Source organism: Octopus sinensis, linkage group LG6 (assembly GCF_006345805.1).
Source record: "Octopus sinensis linkage group LG6, ASM634580v1, whole genome shotgun sequence".
NCBI lineage: Eukaryota > Metazoa > Mollusca > Cephalopoda > Octopoda > Octopodidae > Octopus > Octopus sinensis.
Genome location: NC_043002.1, coordinates 3928091 through 3943898, shown reverse-complemented (window position 1 = coordinate 3943898; position 15808 = coordinate 3928091). Strand labels below are relative to the sequence as shown.

Here is a 15808-nt window from a genome sequence, read left to right as displayed (position 1 = left end):
CTACAATGGATGACAGACTGACCGCTTAGGTTTCCAGTTTTGGGCAGCAGTAGCAAGTCTATCTCTGACCATTGTTCTGGTTCCACATTGTCATTTAGTAGTTTGTTTGCGAATTCAAGGATGATGTCGTCTAAATCACATCTTTTTAGTACTTCTGGTGGGATGTTGTCAGGACCAGATTGTTTTCCTTCTTTCAGGTTACTTGTAGCTCTTTCTATTTCTTGTTTTGTGAAGTCTCCATCCTCCACTTGCAAACCATCAAGTATCTTTCCGAATTCTTCATGTTCTGTTTCTCTGTCAATTTCTGGATCCTTCCCAAGTAAGTTGTAGAAATGTCTTTTTAGTTAACTACAAATTTTCATTATTTCTGTTTTTCATCTAGCATGAAAATTAAGGTTTTAAATTTATTTAATGCAAAGCTAAATGCTAAGCTTTTTTCCTTTTTTTTTCTTTTGTATTTTCCACTCCCCTTTGTTTAAAGTGAGTGAATTGGTTGAAAAGAAATCCAGAAGCTGACATTTGGAGTTTCCAGCTACTTATCCGTAGTTCCTATCTTCCAGATTAGGTTTCGGGAGAGAGTGGCCTGGTGCTTCAATGATGGACAGTCTATCATATTTTGCAGGCAGGTAGGCTAGGTCACAACACAATGTTGTTGGGTTGGTTTAACCTGCCCCCAACTTTCCACACTGTTGGGGACAGTTGGTGACTCCCTCCACTCTCTTTGACCTTCTCTTCCTCTCAAACCATTTTCTTTTACTCTTGGAAAATAACTTTTAAAATAATTATTTAGACAAGTTCATCATCATTTAACGTCCGTTTTCCATGCTAGCATGGGTTGGACGGTTCAACCGGGGTCTGGGAAGCCAGGGGCTGCACCAGGCTCCAGTCTGATCTGGCAGTGTTTCTACAGCTGGATGCCCTTCCTAACGCCAACCTCTCCGTGAGTGTAGTAGGTGCTTTTTATGTGAAGTTGTTTCAGAATTTTTAAAATTTATAATTTCAGTAAATATTAATTGTAAATAAAAAAAAAAGTTTTTTAATTTAAAAAAAAATTTTCCAAATGGTATTTTAGATATAAGATTCTGATTTGATTTCTTTTAATTCTGAAAGTATTTAAGATGACCAGTTAATGGGATGCTTTCTAACTTTATGATAATCATGTTTTGCTACAGAGTCCAAAGTCTTTGAAAATGGTTGGGGGTGAGTGCCATTTTCAAAAACTCTTTCAAAATAATTGGAACAACAACAACAGCAACAAATATCACAAATGGTCAGTCTTTGGAATATCATAGTAAAGGTATTGTAATTTTCAATCTCAGTTGGTTTTTCTTGCTTGACTCATTGTCATGGTAACCCAGACCAAATATAATCGATTTATTAAACTGTTTAAACATACAGGTAAGTCTGCTTCTCCCTGTTTTCTTCTTCTTCTTCTTCTTTGTAACCCAAGTGAAACGTTAAAAGTACACCCCCCCCCTCTTCCCTCACCAATGACATTCATTGTTGCTTTTTGTAGAAATAACCATGGTCTCTGTTTCGTTTTGTGTCTTGGTATGGAAACATCTTTTTTAAAATAACTAAACTTTTAATGATGTTTCAATCACATCCAAAGTTTTCTGTTCTGTGCTTTAGTTCTCTGGTTGATTAGGTCTCTTTGAAATGATATTGGATTCTCTTCAGATAGTGATTGCTGAAAAATCCAAAAGAATCTTGAGGTAGAGAAAACTTTAATTTGGACTCCTCCTGGTTCCATCAATGAAGGAAATAAAAACTGGTCAGTGTTGTTTAATTTGCAGAGGTTTTCTGGGTTTTTTTTTTTTTTGATAACTAGCGTTGGTGTGTTTACATCCCCCATAACTTTGCAGTTTGGCAAGAAACCAATAGAATAAGAACCAGGCTTTCAAAAAAAAAAAAATACTGGAGTTGACTCATTCAACTAAAAATTGAAAGCAGTGCCCCAGCAGGGCCACAGCCAAATGATTGAAATAGAAGACAAATTGTTCCCTCTTTACATATTGTTGCATCATTTTATATTTTCAAACTTTGGGGTTTACACACCAAACTCTTATCTTTTCTTACTTTTTTGCTCTCTCTCTAATTATCTCTTTTAATGACTGCCAGACAAGGCAGAACCTTGGAAGCCTCACAGAGGCCAATGTGGCCCATGCCAGTGTTGTGTAAATGGCACCAGTGCCAATGGCACATAAAAGGCACCTTTTGAGCGTTGGGCTTCACGGAGGCAATGACAAATGACCGAGATCTTTGTCGATATACTGTGCTTGAGAAGATGCATGATGCCAAGTGAAATCAGAGCCGTGGCAGATACTGGTGTCGCACAACTGGCACCCATGCCGGTGGCACATAAAAGCACACATTACACTGAGTGGTTGGCATTAAGAAGAGCATCCAGCTGTAGAAACCATGTCAAAAAGAGACTGGAGTATGGTGCGGCCCTGGTCAAGCCATCCAACCCATGCCAGCATGGACAACAGACATTAAATGATGATAGGATTTCTAAACCTGTCACAATCTCTCTACTCTCATTATTAGTTCTCGTGTGTGTTTATATTTAAATTTTTTGTTTTCTTGGAATCTTGTAAATTATATTTTCATTTTGACATTCAGAGACTTACCAAGTTTTAAAGGAAATCATAATCTTCATCAGTTCCAAAGTGTGTCTCTACTGTGTCCACTGCTAACAGATTGTTTATGGCACACACACACACACACACTCTGTATGTACAATACTTACATAGAAATCTTTTCAACCAACCAACCTGGGTCTGCTTCCACTGTAGGTGCTTTGCTGGTAAGGCTTTCACTTTTATTGAAATCCTCATAACGTTATGGAATTCCAGCATTATAAGATTTAAAGGTACAATCAGGCCATGGCTTCAAAAGTTTTATTTGCTGCCTTTCCAAGAGACAATCTTTATTACAATTTTGATTTTCTTCTCTTGGAGCATTTGCCACTCGTTATCCTATTTACTGCCATTATGAACAGTCTAATTGATTTAATTGGATGAAATTTCTTTCCTATATCAGCAAACATCCCTGCTATAAATTTGGTGGCCTGAAGTGCCAAATAAGAGAATTGACAATATTTCACAACTCTGATGTTAAATATTTGGTTTATCTGTACATTTATTTGGTGCTTAAATTTGGGAAGAATTTGTTTTCATTTCAAAATAAGTTATTTTGTACCTAAAAATTTCTAAAGATCTATTTTGGGAGTGTATTATTATTATTATCTCCAGACTTAGGAACCTAGTGCTATGGATTCTAATAGTTGAGGAAAGTTGTTTGGGGTTTTTTTTTTTGTAATTTAAGAATATTTCTGGTGTTTTTGAATCTAGAATGATTTTAATGTCCTCACTGATGGTCTGTTTTGCAATATAAAAGCAACAAGAATTCTATTTTTCTTAATTAAAGCAAAGGAGAAGAAAATAAATCTTTGAAGCATTTATTTTTGGCAATTTTCACCGGAGAACAAAAGTAGGTTTGAGATGCTTCCAAAATACTCAGGTCCTTGAAGGCTTGTGTAGGGTTGACCTTTCTGTTAAGCTCAAGCTAAAATTAATTTGACCATTTGCAATGCACCCGTTGGATTATCTGATGGAATCTACAAGAGAAAAATAGAAAATGGAATTGGTTATTTTTAACTGTGCAAGAGCTGCTGCTGCTAATTAAAAGGGCTTTGCTTTAATCAATGGACCCCCACTGACAACCATCTTATTTGGCTGAAACAAAACAAATGTTGATTTCTATACTTTAGATGAATTACAAAATGGTCACCCACCTGGATTGTTCCCTGCCTTTCAGGTGTACTACTAATACTATACTGCATTCATTTGTATGAAAACAAAAGTAAACAAACCAGTAGAAGTCTATTTTGCTGTATTTGTATTTTGTGTGTAATCAATTTGTGATGTTTAAACCCCGAAATACAATGGAAAAAAAAGGGTGAATACTTACCATATGACCTGCATTTAACATCCAGTAGAATGAGAAATTTTTTAGGCTTCTTTTATATCCCATAACAGTTTGTGTGATTGGATCAACAAGAATTCTTCTTTTGGTGTTTTTAAAGGCCATGGCAATGTCCAGATCTTCCACCCATTTTTCAGTACCTGTTTGAAGAATTTCAATTAAACTTTGGCACAAATATTGGTTTAATATCAATGGATTTCACTCATTCATCTAACAGCAGCTAAATACCTGCTTTAGTTCAATTTACTCTGATATTGAGCTTTAATATAAAGTTTTCTATAGTAAATGTTGCTGGGTAGACATGACAGCTGTCAATTGAAAACGACACCACTTGTGTGACAGTGACTCTTATTTACAACTATTGTACAAGGTAAGGAGAAACAAACACACACTGCATAAACAGTGAGCTTCTTTCAGTTTCCATCCATCAAATTCATTCAAAAATCTGGCTTCTACATAAAACACTTGTCTAAGATGCCACAACATGGAGAGGGTTTCCCCCCTCCTCTCCATATGTAAATTGTACAAGTTTACCAAAACTTTTCCCCAGAAATAGTAAATACTCACCTGGTGCCGTGGAGTAGTTCTCTTATTGAGTATCAGAGCTCAATGAGATAAAACGAATTTCATCGAAATCAGACGAAAATCCTTATTTAATGGTCCCTTTTTTTCTTTTTTGTGCTGGCTTGAGTTGAACAGTTTAACAGGGTTTGGTGATCCACAGGGCTTTACATTGTGCTCCATAGATGCCCTTATAGTGTATTCTGGGAGCCCTTTTTGTGTCCCTAGGGGATCCTCTCAATTGGAGGGGGCAATGTTTAATTTCACTCCAGAAATTAATAGGGAGTTTTTTCCTAATTCTGCATCCCTTACTTTGGTCTTCAAAATTCCTGGCAATATTTTTGCCAAATTTACCTGCCCCCTTCCCTTTTCCAATCCTCTGTCATTCTGCTCTACCCTGAGGCTTTATCATCATCATGCCTCTCTTTCCTGTCGCTCTATCAAATTTTAACTGCTCCTCACCAGAAAAAGTCACTTCCCCTCAATACTTCACTGCCCTTCACTCAAGGGGTCTTGTCTAGGTGACCTTGCAACTGCTGGTGGCACGTAAAAGCACCCAATGCACTCTATGAAGTGGTTGGTATTACAAAAGGCATCCAGCCACAGAAACCATTCCAAAGCAGACATTGGCATTCAGTACAGTCGTCTGGGCTCTGTCAAAGCCTCCAAACAATGATGTCAGTACGGAAGAGTAAAAGTTACAGACAACTTTTTTTTTTTTCTTCCAAAGTTAACAAAAGCAAATTTCTGTGGCATCTGCTTTTTTTTTTTTGCTTTTTTTATTGTGTAATGACAACAAAATATATTTTGAAATAAAGAATTAAAAACGTTTTTTTTTTTTTGCCCCCTCACCATCCAACCAAAATGCAAATATATGGGAAACTACCACCTGTGTCATCTCTTGTGAAAGGTAGGAGAGTCCAGTTTGCTGGACATTGTTGTAGAGCTGAAAAAGAGGTAATTTCTACTCTTCTCCTCTGGAAGCCATCTACTCGCAATACCAGAGGGCGCACACTCTCCTACCCTGATGTAATCTCCAGGGATACAGGCATCCAGCAACAGGACCTCCATAATGCCATGATGGAGCGTGAAGTCTGGCATAGCATGGTAAATTCCATTGTCTCGACCATGGTCGAACAATGATGATGATGTGATCTGATTATGCTAAACATTACAATATATTCAGTGTAAACAGGATAAATAAGGAAACCAGTTGTTCTACTCACCTAAGGTTGCCACAATAAGGTCCAGTTGTCCACTGTAAACCACCACTTTTAGTCTGCTCGAACGGATCAGCTCATTAACTACGGGAAACAAATCCACAAATGGCATCAGATAATCTTTATATATAAAAGAGAGGTTGTGTGTCTGTCTGTCTCCTACGATTTAGATTCCTAACTACTCCCACATTTTGTGGTGCAGTTTAACCAAAACCAGGTATCTTATAGTCGTGATTCATATCAAGCCCTTCTGGGTATTAGCATGAGTCTACAATTTTAAAAAAAATTTACCATCATTTTTTTTCGATTTTAATGCATTTTTTCGCTATTATATAAGGGAAGTAACTCTCTAAAAATGTCTGATGAGTCAATGTTTTTAAAAAAAATTTACTATCATTTTTTTCCCATTTTTAATGCATTTTTTGGCTATAACTCTCTAAAAATGCTTATATAGTTATTTCCCTTACAAACCCGAGCAACGCCGGGCGATACTGCTAGTATTGATTACAATAACATCGGTTTGAAATGAAAATGATTGGGTTCAAAATTGATGGTCAACTGATTGCAGGGCAGCCAACACTTTGTATTTAAGTTATTGGAATTGGTTTCTGCTATAAGTGATGGGAATGCATGCAAGTCCCTACCCTGCATATGTGAGACTGATGGCATTAAAGTTCCTGTGGAACCTTCAGCACTTGCAGGAAAGGAGGGAGGCATGACTTGGGGGATGGGAGGAGCAGAGGCAATCACAGTAGCTGTAGAAAATCCACAGCGCACTTGTGGCGGCCCCAGAGGCAGCTGGAGATTAGCTGTGACTTTATGGCTGACCAGTCTGGTGGTGGTGGTTATCTGCAATGTTCTGGGATGTCTGTCTTTGATGTTTGGGGATGAAGTATCTTCAGACGTTCCGGAGAAGAACCGGTTGATGGAACGTAGTCCTAGCTCTGTTACATTGGATATATAAAACTGTTGTAAATTATAAAACAATCATCAATTATGCTCCAACCTAATAGAAACAAAATGAAGAAGTGTTCTAACGCAATATCTCTACTTTTAAAAGAGGAAGGTAAAGATTACCTTTTGGCATTAATCCTCATTCTGTCGCTATTAACTATCAATAAGTCCACTGGCCATTTGCAATGCCAGTGCCCGAACAGACACAGAGATTCCATGTCTATCACCACTATCTCTAGCTTTAGGTGTCTACCATTGACAAGGCCAAGGAAGGCTGAAATCACATGACCTGGCTAGTTCCAGCAATATGACCATGAGTGCTTATATGCACCAAAGGCCAAGGTAAGAGATTCCCTCTCTCTCTCATGGTCACCTGTTGCAGTATTCTGTATCCCAACACATTCCCCTCTCCTTTTTAAGTGAGGATAAATGTTACCTTTTGGTGTTTGTACTGCTTCTGTGTTGCTGTTATTTTTTAAAAAGAAAAGTGATGGAGTGGGGAGGAGAGCGTTAAAAATTGTGATTACAGTAAATTAAACTCCGTAACATTAGTCACTAATGTAATAATGTAACTTGGCTGCTTGGAAACGAAGGGGGTTAGTCCAGCATGCTACTCTCCTGACCCCTGACCCTAAATTGCTGGCCTTGTGCCAAGATTTGAGATGTATTTTTACAGCCCAGTACTTATTCTATCGGTCTCTTTTTGCCGAACCACTAAGTGACGGGGACGTAAACACACCAGCATCAGTTGTCAAGCGATGGTGGGGGGAAAAACACAGACACACAAACATATATACACACACATACATATATATATATATATATATATATATATACGACAGGCTTCTTTCAGTTTCCGTCTACCAAATCCACTCACAAAGCATTGGTCGGCCCGGGGCTATAGCAGAAGACACTTGCCCAAGATGCCATGCAGTGGGACTGAACCCGGAACCATGTGGTTGGTTAGCAAGCTACTTACCACACAGCCACTCCTGCGCCTATGAGGAGGTTATCTTGCAGAGATGGGGACAGACTGGGATTCTGCTTGACAAGTTACCCCAGACAGAGAGTGCAAGCAATGGTACCATGGCCTCACACCTGAATTAACTGGCATTTCAGCAAGTTGTGCTTAAAAATATATTACATTTTATGGTTATCTTGTCTGCTTTTTTAGAATGTATTGGAAATAGAACTCTTGGTGCTTCTACCAATTTCAGGATGAAAACAAATACACTTCAGGGATTTATATCTGCCAGCATCAGGTTCTAAAGGAAATCCCAAGTAACTATGCCTGCGACAGCAGACTTTGATAGGGTCCACATAAGATTGTTGTTAAAATTTGTGTGCAATAATTTGGTTATATTTCAACAACATGCAAAATAGTTTTAATTTTTTTAAAATACAATTCTTCATCATCATTTAGCATCCACTTTCCATGCTGGCATGGGTTGGACAGAGCTGCATCAAATTCCAGTCTGATTTGGCATGGTTTCTATGGCTGGATGCCCTTCCTAATGCTGACCACTCCAAGAGTGTAATGGGTGCTTTTACGTGCCACTTAGATGACACCAGTAACAGCCACAACTATTTTTTTCATTAATATACAGTTTCTTACCTCTAAAGGAATGTGTCCAGAGAGCGCTGACAGTGATGTGTGCAATAAGGAAATCAGCAATTGCTGACAAACTATGCTTGCAAAGACCTGTTGAGGCAAGTGAAATCGCTGTTGTGGTCGATGACAGTACCGCCTGATTGGCACCCATGCCAGTGACATGTAAAAAGCAACATTCAAGCATGGTCGTTGCCAGACTGGCTCCTGTGCAGGTGGCATGTAAAAAGCACTATTTGAGTGTGGCTGGTGCTAGTGCCGCCTGACTGGCCCTCGTGCCAGTGACACGTAAAAGCACCCACTACATTCTCGGAGTGGTTGGCGTTAGGAAGGGCATCCAGCTGTAGAAACTGCCAGATCAGATTGGAGCCTGGTGCAGCCATCTGGTTTATCAAACTGTCCAACTCATGCCAGCATGGAAAGCGGATGTTAACGATGATGATGATTGAAAGATAAATTATCCATATATTGCAGAAAAACTTTGTCGGTGGCCAGCCATGAGACTCAAACTCATCCCTGGGATGTGAGTTCAAGTCTCATGGCTGACCAGTAACAAAGTTTTTTCTGCAATATATGGATAGTTTATCCTCTTCATGCCATTCTGTTAGCATTATTCTGCATTTGAGAATAAAACTATTTCCTTATCTGCATCATTCTATACATCTCAACTCTTCTAAAGCAAACTTTGTTGACTTTCATCCTAAGTTGAATTTAATATTTAATTCTAAAAATATAATAGGATGTTTTTTTTTAATCATCAAATGGCTATGAAGATCCATCCAAATAAAATAGAAATCAAAGGGGTCCATGGGTTAAAAAAAAAGGGGGTTAACCACAGCTCCACAACCTGAAATATATTTCAGTAAATTGAACAACTGTGGATACAAACTGAAGAGGCTCAGAAATATCGTTGGATGAAATTTCACTGGAAACATTTTTGCTGTAGGAAAATTTGCCATAAAAATAAAAAAGATGAGTTTTCTTAAAATGGCAACTTCCTCAATTAACCTACCAATTAGAGAATGGTAATTTCTTTAAAATGAGTTTTCTAGTTTACCGTCTGCTTTTGTGCCTCTTTTAGGGTGACAAATTTTCCAATTGTAAAAATTGTTTAAAGCAAATTTTCTGGACACAAACGTTATATTTAGCATTGTTTAACGAGTCTACAGATGGCTTATGTGCAAGGAGGTAACAATTTTCTGTTGGTGTGTGGTCTGCATATTGTGGATGAAACAATCGAGATGAGAATGGAAATATACGTGTCCAGTGCAGACATGAAATACATTGAAATGACAAGAGTTCCTTACCAACTTTAGTTTCTGCTCTCATGAATTCACCCACTTGTGCTACAAACACTTTCCCAGCTTGACCTGGAATTAAAAAACAATAATCCTCATAAACTATGGAAAAGAAAAATGAAAGAAAGACAAACAATAGTCTACAGATATCATCATCATCGTCATCATAGGTCTACGTTCCATGTTGGCACCAGTTGGATGGTTCCACCCTTTTACCATTCATCTTTCTCTGTCAAATGTAATGTTTTATTTTTTCACATTGTTTTGTAGCTTTGAGATGATTTCTTTCTAGAATGACATTATAATGTAGGTGTGAGAGGCCATATCTGGCTAGTTTGAGCATAAAACAAAATCTTTGAACCAGGATTAAACACTAAAAGATTAAAAAGATCCATGGACCGCATTGTGCTCTGATGTCTGTTTTTACATGGTTTCTATGGCCCAGCGCCCTTCCTAATTCCAGCCACTTTACAGAGTGTATTGGCTGATTTTATTCATGACACCAACACCAGTGATGATTTTTTATGTGTGGTTAGGGAGCTTGCTTCCTAGCTACATGGTTTCGGGTTCAGTCCCACTGCATGGCACTTTGGGTAGGTGTCTTCTGCTATAGCCCCGAGCCAACCAAAGCTTTGTGATTGAATTCGGCAGGCGGAAGTTACTGCCGTGTGTGTACATGTGCGTGTAGGTGCTTGTGCCTCTCCAAAAGAGAGAGAGGGATATATATATATATATATCGATCGTGGCCGTTTGCCAGCCTCCTCTGGCCCCTGTGCCGGTAGCACATAAAAAGCACCCACTACACTCACGGAATGGTTGACGTTAGGAAGGGCATCCAGCAGTAGAAACTCTGCCAGATCAAGATTGGAGCCTGGTGCAGCCTCCGGTTGAACCGTCCAACCCATGGTAGCATGGAAAATGGATGTTAAATGATAATATATATATATATATATATATATATATATATATATTATATATATATATATATTAGGTGCAGGAGTGGCTGTGTGGTAAGTAGCTTGTTTACCAACCACATGGTTCCGGGTTCAGTCCCACTGCGTGACACCTTGGGCAAGTGTCTTCTGCTATAGTCCTGGGCCGACCAATGCCTTGTGAGTGGATTTGGTAGACAGAAACTGAAAGAATCCTGTCGTATATATATATATATATAAGTGTGTGTCTGTGTTTGTCCCCCTAGCATTGCTTGACAACCGATGCTGGTGTGTTTATGTCCCCGTCACTTAGCGGTTCGGCAAAAGAGACCGATAGAATAAGTACTGGGCTTACAAAGAATAAGTCCCGGGTTCGATTTGATCGACTAAAGGTGGAGCTCCAGCATGGCTGCAGTCAAATGACTGAAACAAGTAAAAGAGTATATACACACACACACACACACATACAGGGTGAGTGAAAACTAGTGGCCAATTCCTGTTTTAAGGTTAATATGTGTGACTTCTCAATTGGGAGATACGATTGACTTGTAATTCTTGTTTCCTGGCTGTCAGTTTATTGTTTGTTTGCAATTTATGTTATTACAGTGTGCAAGAAGGGAGAAATAAATAAAAAACGTGTTTTCAAATTAATTAATTCATTCAGACTTTTACTTGCCATGTTCAAAGTGTCTTCCTTCATGATCAAAATGCACAATTGCCATCTAACAGACGCAGAGAGACACACACACTTGCAGAGTTCTCTTAATTTCCTCAAACTTTTCAGTAATTTTAACTTTCAATTCCTGGATAGTACAAAGCTTTTCACAATAAACAAAGTCAACAAGGGTCCCCCAAAGAAAGTAATCTGCCAATGTGAGGTCTGGGGGAGTGTGCAGGCACTCAATCGTTCCACTGTCCAGGAAAGTTTTATCAAGCCACTGACAAATATGTCAACCATAATGAGCAAGGGTGCTATCTTATATAACAGTGCCCTGGGCCAAAAGAAGGTTTGTAGTATATCCAGGTACCTCCCCCCCCCCAGTGACAGCTCCCTCAAAGTAACAGAGACCAATGATTCCTAACAGAGATGTAGCTGCCCAAAGTGTCACCCCAGGTCAGTGCACTTCCCTATCAAGCATCACTCTTGGATTCTCTTCAGCCTCGGTAGGCACAACTGTGTCTGTTAATTGAGCTTAAAACGGGCCTCGTCTGGCCACCAGATGCTGTCCAGCATTGAGTCTCCATCAAGCTAAGCTGAGATCTCTTGCAAGATTGAAGACAGTGGTTGTCATCTCCATCATGAAGGGCATCAAATGCAAGGCTTCCGTTTTTGTTGCTGAACGTTTGGCTCACTCCAATCTGTGCAGAGAAATGGTAAGTCGACTTTTGGTGGAGCTCCTCGCAGTCTCTGATGACATTCAGACATCGTTTCATTTGTAGCCATTTTTGGCTGCTGATCCTGTCTCAAGTTTCTTGACAATTTAAAGTGTCTTCCTTGAGGTGAGTTAAAATCAAAATTCCTCGGCCAACGATTGGTTTCCATTGCATTTGTCGTGAAGTTTCACAGCTGCTTTGATTTATTAAAAGTGAATTTATGGGTCAGCTTGATGTAAATTTAACTTTCAAAACTGTCAATAAATAACCTGCAAAACAAGAGTGTGATGAACAATTTCACCATCTTGTTTACCTGAATTTGCAGGGCAGCCAAGTGCACCTGTCCTCCTTTCCTGCAACTAATTGATAGCACTGGATTGACAACCCATCCTCCATTCCCCTGCTACATAAACTATCTTCCTGTTTACGTATAGTATGCTTCATTACACATTGTTACACTTTATTTCTGCTTTCGAATTTGCTGTTGCACCCATTAAAGCTTTCATGTCTAGACTACATTTCTTCTCATTGCAAAGAGTATAAACAACAGGATACATAATACAGCTTTAAAAACTGTCAATAATAACCTGCAAAACGAAGAAAGAAAAGATAAGATTGACTTCCCAGAAAATGGGCGCTGCTTTTGATTTGCCCTCAAAACGGTCCTTCCCAAGCCATAAGTTCATAAAATCAGTTTCTTGGATTCTGTGTTAAATATAGCCTGTCCCTGGACAAGATGCAAACCCATCACAAGATTACTCCTTTTTTCCAGCTAAGTGGACGGGAGGAGCAGGATGAGACGAAAAACAATGTTTTGCCCACTCCAGGAATAGAAAGAAAAAAACCAAAATCTTATAGCTTAACAACAATCACAAGAATAATCGTTTCTACTGGAAGCGCAAGGCCTCAAATGTGGGGGAAGGGATTAAGTCGATTACATCGACCCTAGTGCATAACTGGTACTTATTTAATCGACCTCGAAAAAATGAAAGGCAAAGCCAACCTTGGCAGAGTTTGAACTCAGAACATAGGAGCAGACGAAATACTGCTAAGCATTTCTCCTGGTGTGCTAATGATTCTGCCAGCTTGCCTTAATAATCATCATCATCATCGTTTAACGTCCGCTTTCCATGCTAGCATGGGTTGGACGGTTCAACTGGGGTCTGGCAAGCCCGAAGGCTACACCAGGCCAGTCAGATCTGGCAGTGTTTCTACAGCTGGATGCCCTTCCTAATGCCAACCACTCCGAGAGTGTAGTGGGTGATTTTATGTGCCACTGAAACAGGTGCCAGACGAGGCTGGCAGACGGCCACGCTCGGATGGTGTTTTTTATGTGCCACCGACACAGGTGCCAGACGAGGCTGGCAGACGGCCACGCTCGGATGGTGTTTTTTATGTGCCACCGACACAGGTGCCAGACGAGGCTGGCAGACGGCCACGCTCGGATGGTGTTTTTTATGTGCCACCGACACAGGTGCCAGACGAAATAAAAAGTTGATAAATATGGAGAGCTGAGAATTGAGATTGCTAAGATGTGGCTGGTACGAGAGTCGAACAGAAAGGTTATCCCTATTGTCATCAGAGCACTGGGTTCAATACCACCCAGTCTGAAGAAAAAAACATTTGGAAACCTTAGAAATACCCTCCAATCTAGATGTATTGCAATATCTTCAATCAACAACCTGACAACATTGTATATTGTGCGACATCTATAATAATAATGATTTCTTTATTAACAACAAGGGTTTACTTTAAGAAAAATAATATCAACAGGACAAAACAAAGAACGTGGGAGTCATAATAATAATAATAATAATGGTTTCAAATTTTGGCACAAGGCCAGCAAGTTCAGGGCATAAATTGATTAACATCAACTTGAGTAACCTCTCGAAAGAGCTGTTCTTCACTCCTGCTCCAGAGCGTCGGCTGCGGGGTCATTCCAAAAAGCTCTATCTGCGACGATTTCATCTCAATCGAAGGAGCAGGGCTTTCTCCGTCCGGGTTGCGGACCCATGGAATAAGCTGCCAGACGAGATGGTGAAGATGCTGACGACCGCTCGGTTCAAAGTCTCCCTTGACCTCAAGTGGCCTGAACTCTTTACATGAACACCACCCTGTACTTAACTCCATGTCCCCCTACATGGCCTTGCTTTTTGCTTTTTGAGCCAAAAAATTAACTAACTAACTAACTTTGAAAGAACAAAAGGCAAGATTGAACTCAGAACATAAAGACTGACAAAATGCTGCTAAGCACTTTTACCTGGCGTGCCAACAATTCCACGAGCCCACCACCTTGATAATAATATCAGCAGAGTGAAGATAAAAGGCTTAAGTTAAATGTTTGGTCGTTAAGTTCAAATGCTATTTTCACATCAATTGTGACATAATTTTGTACTAGTTTGTCTCACTGACACAAAAACCACTGCTCTACCCCACCACACACACACACCACCACCACCACCACCATGTCATGCATAAATTCTTTCCTTGTTAGAAAAACATCTGCCACCCCCTACCCCAACTCTCTCACAATCCTTTGTTTCCGTAGATATGTGTTGACACCTATTTTGATATTCTTATTTTAACGAACAGATGTGAATCACAGGAACAATTTATTTTGAAACATTGATTTGTAAATTTCTACGAATATGCAAATTTATACGATGATAAAAGTGTGAATGAGTGTAGAAATGAAAAACTAAATGTCCTCAGATATGTAGAGAGTGATTTTCGGGTGGATTTCTTTTTCAGAGAATAAAATAGAATGGATGTACATAAGTATGTGATATGTATATAGATAAATGTGTATGATATGTATTAAGTTCACATCTTAGATTCTGGGAAAAACTTCCAAAAATACGAAAATGTTCAATAAGAAACACAGCCTTGGGTTTTTTTTATCTCATTATGAAAAGAAATTTTTTATGTGTTTATTTATAAATAAATACATGTTATATATATCATCATCATTATTGTTTAACATCCGCCTTCCATGCTAGCATGGGCGAGAAAGTTTCATAAGAGCCAGCCAGGCAAAAGCCTGCACCTGTGACGTTTTTGGCAGGATTTTTTACGGCTGGATGACCTTCTTAACACCACCCATCCAGCAGAGTGAACTTAGTGATTTTTATGTGGCACAAGCACAGGTGAGGTCAGTTTTGGCAAGGTTTTTACAGTTGGATGCCCTTCCGAACACCAACCACTATATAGTGTGGACTGGGGGCTTTTAAGTGACACCTACACTGACAGGGTCACCAAGTACTTGCATGACAAGAAGAAAACTCTTTCGAGAGGGGAGGGGGCATTGGAGGAGGTGATCTTGTATCAGATGATGAAAGGTTATAGTGAGACAGATACAGGTGTCTTGCTGTAGAGGAAGTACAAGGTTTCCGGCTGGGGAGAGAGAGAGAGATCAGGAATGAAGACAGAAACAGGTGTGCTGCCGCAAAGAAAATACATGGTTGCCCAACCCGAGGGAAGAAGAGAGAGCAGGATAGAGAGGGTGGCAAAGTGCCGGGCATACTCACAAGGAACAGGGATCAGAATATAAATGAGGTGGTTGAGTAACGGAAGAGAGAGAGAGAGATATGGATGGCGGATAGTGCCAAGACATACCCTTGAGGTTCAAATGCCATAAGTGGCAGGATATTGTGAAGGGAGTGTGAGTAAGGGGCAAAAGACCTGGGTATATATACAGTTGGAGGGGCTACTGGGTAGTAATGATACAAAGGAACAGGGGTTTAAGGACATGGTTTCTATGGCTGGATGCCCTCCCTAAAGCCAACCATTCTGAGAGTGTAATAGGTACTTTTATGTGCCACCAACACGGGTGACATTTGCTGCTGTGACTGCGATTTTACTTGGCTTGAT

The 15808-nt window shown here is 39.6% G+C and overlaps 1 protein-coding gene across 1 annotated transcript in view; it reads right to left on the bottom strand.

Annotated features, from left to right (window-relative positions):
• Positions 1 to 3445: 3445 nt before the first annotated feature.
• Positions 3446 to 15808, bottom strand: part of LOC115213073 (retinoid-inducible serine carboxypeptidase) — a 54763-nt gene continuing 42400 nt past the window's right edge. Inside the window, exons 9-12 of the mRNA XM_029781983.2 lie at positions 9642 to 9704; positions 5778 to 5855; positions 3976 to 4130; positions 3446 to 3622 (exon numbers count right to left, since the gene is read on the bottom strand). Of these exons, the coding sequence (XP_029637843.1) occupies positions 3566 to 3622; positions 3976 to 4130; positions 5778 to 5855; positions 9642 to 9704 (353 nt within the window). The 3' untranslated portion in view covers positions 3446 to 3565. The remainder of the gene's footprint in view (positions 3623 to 3975; positions 4131 to 5777; positions 5856 to 9641; positions 9705 to 15808) is intronic.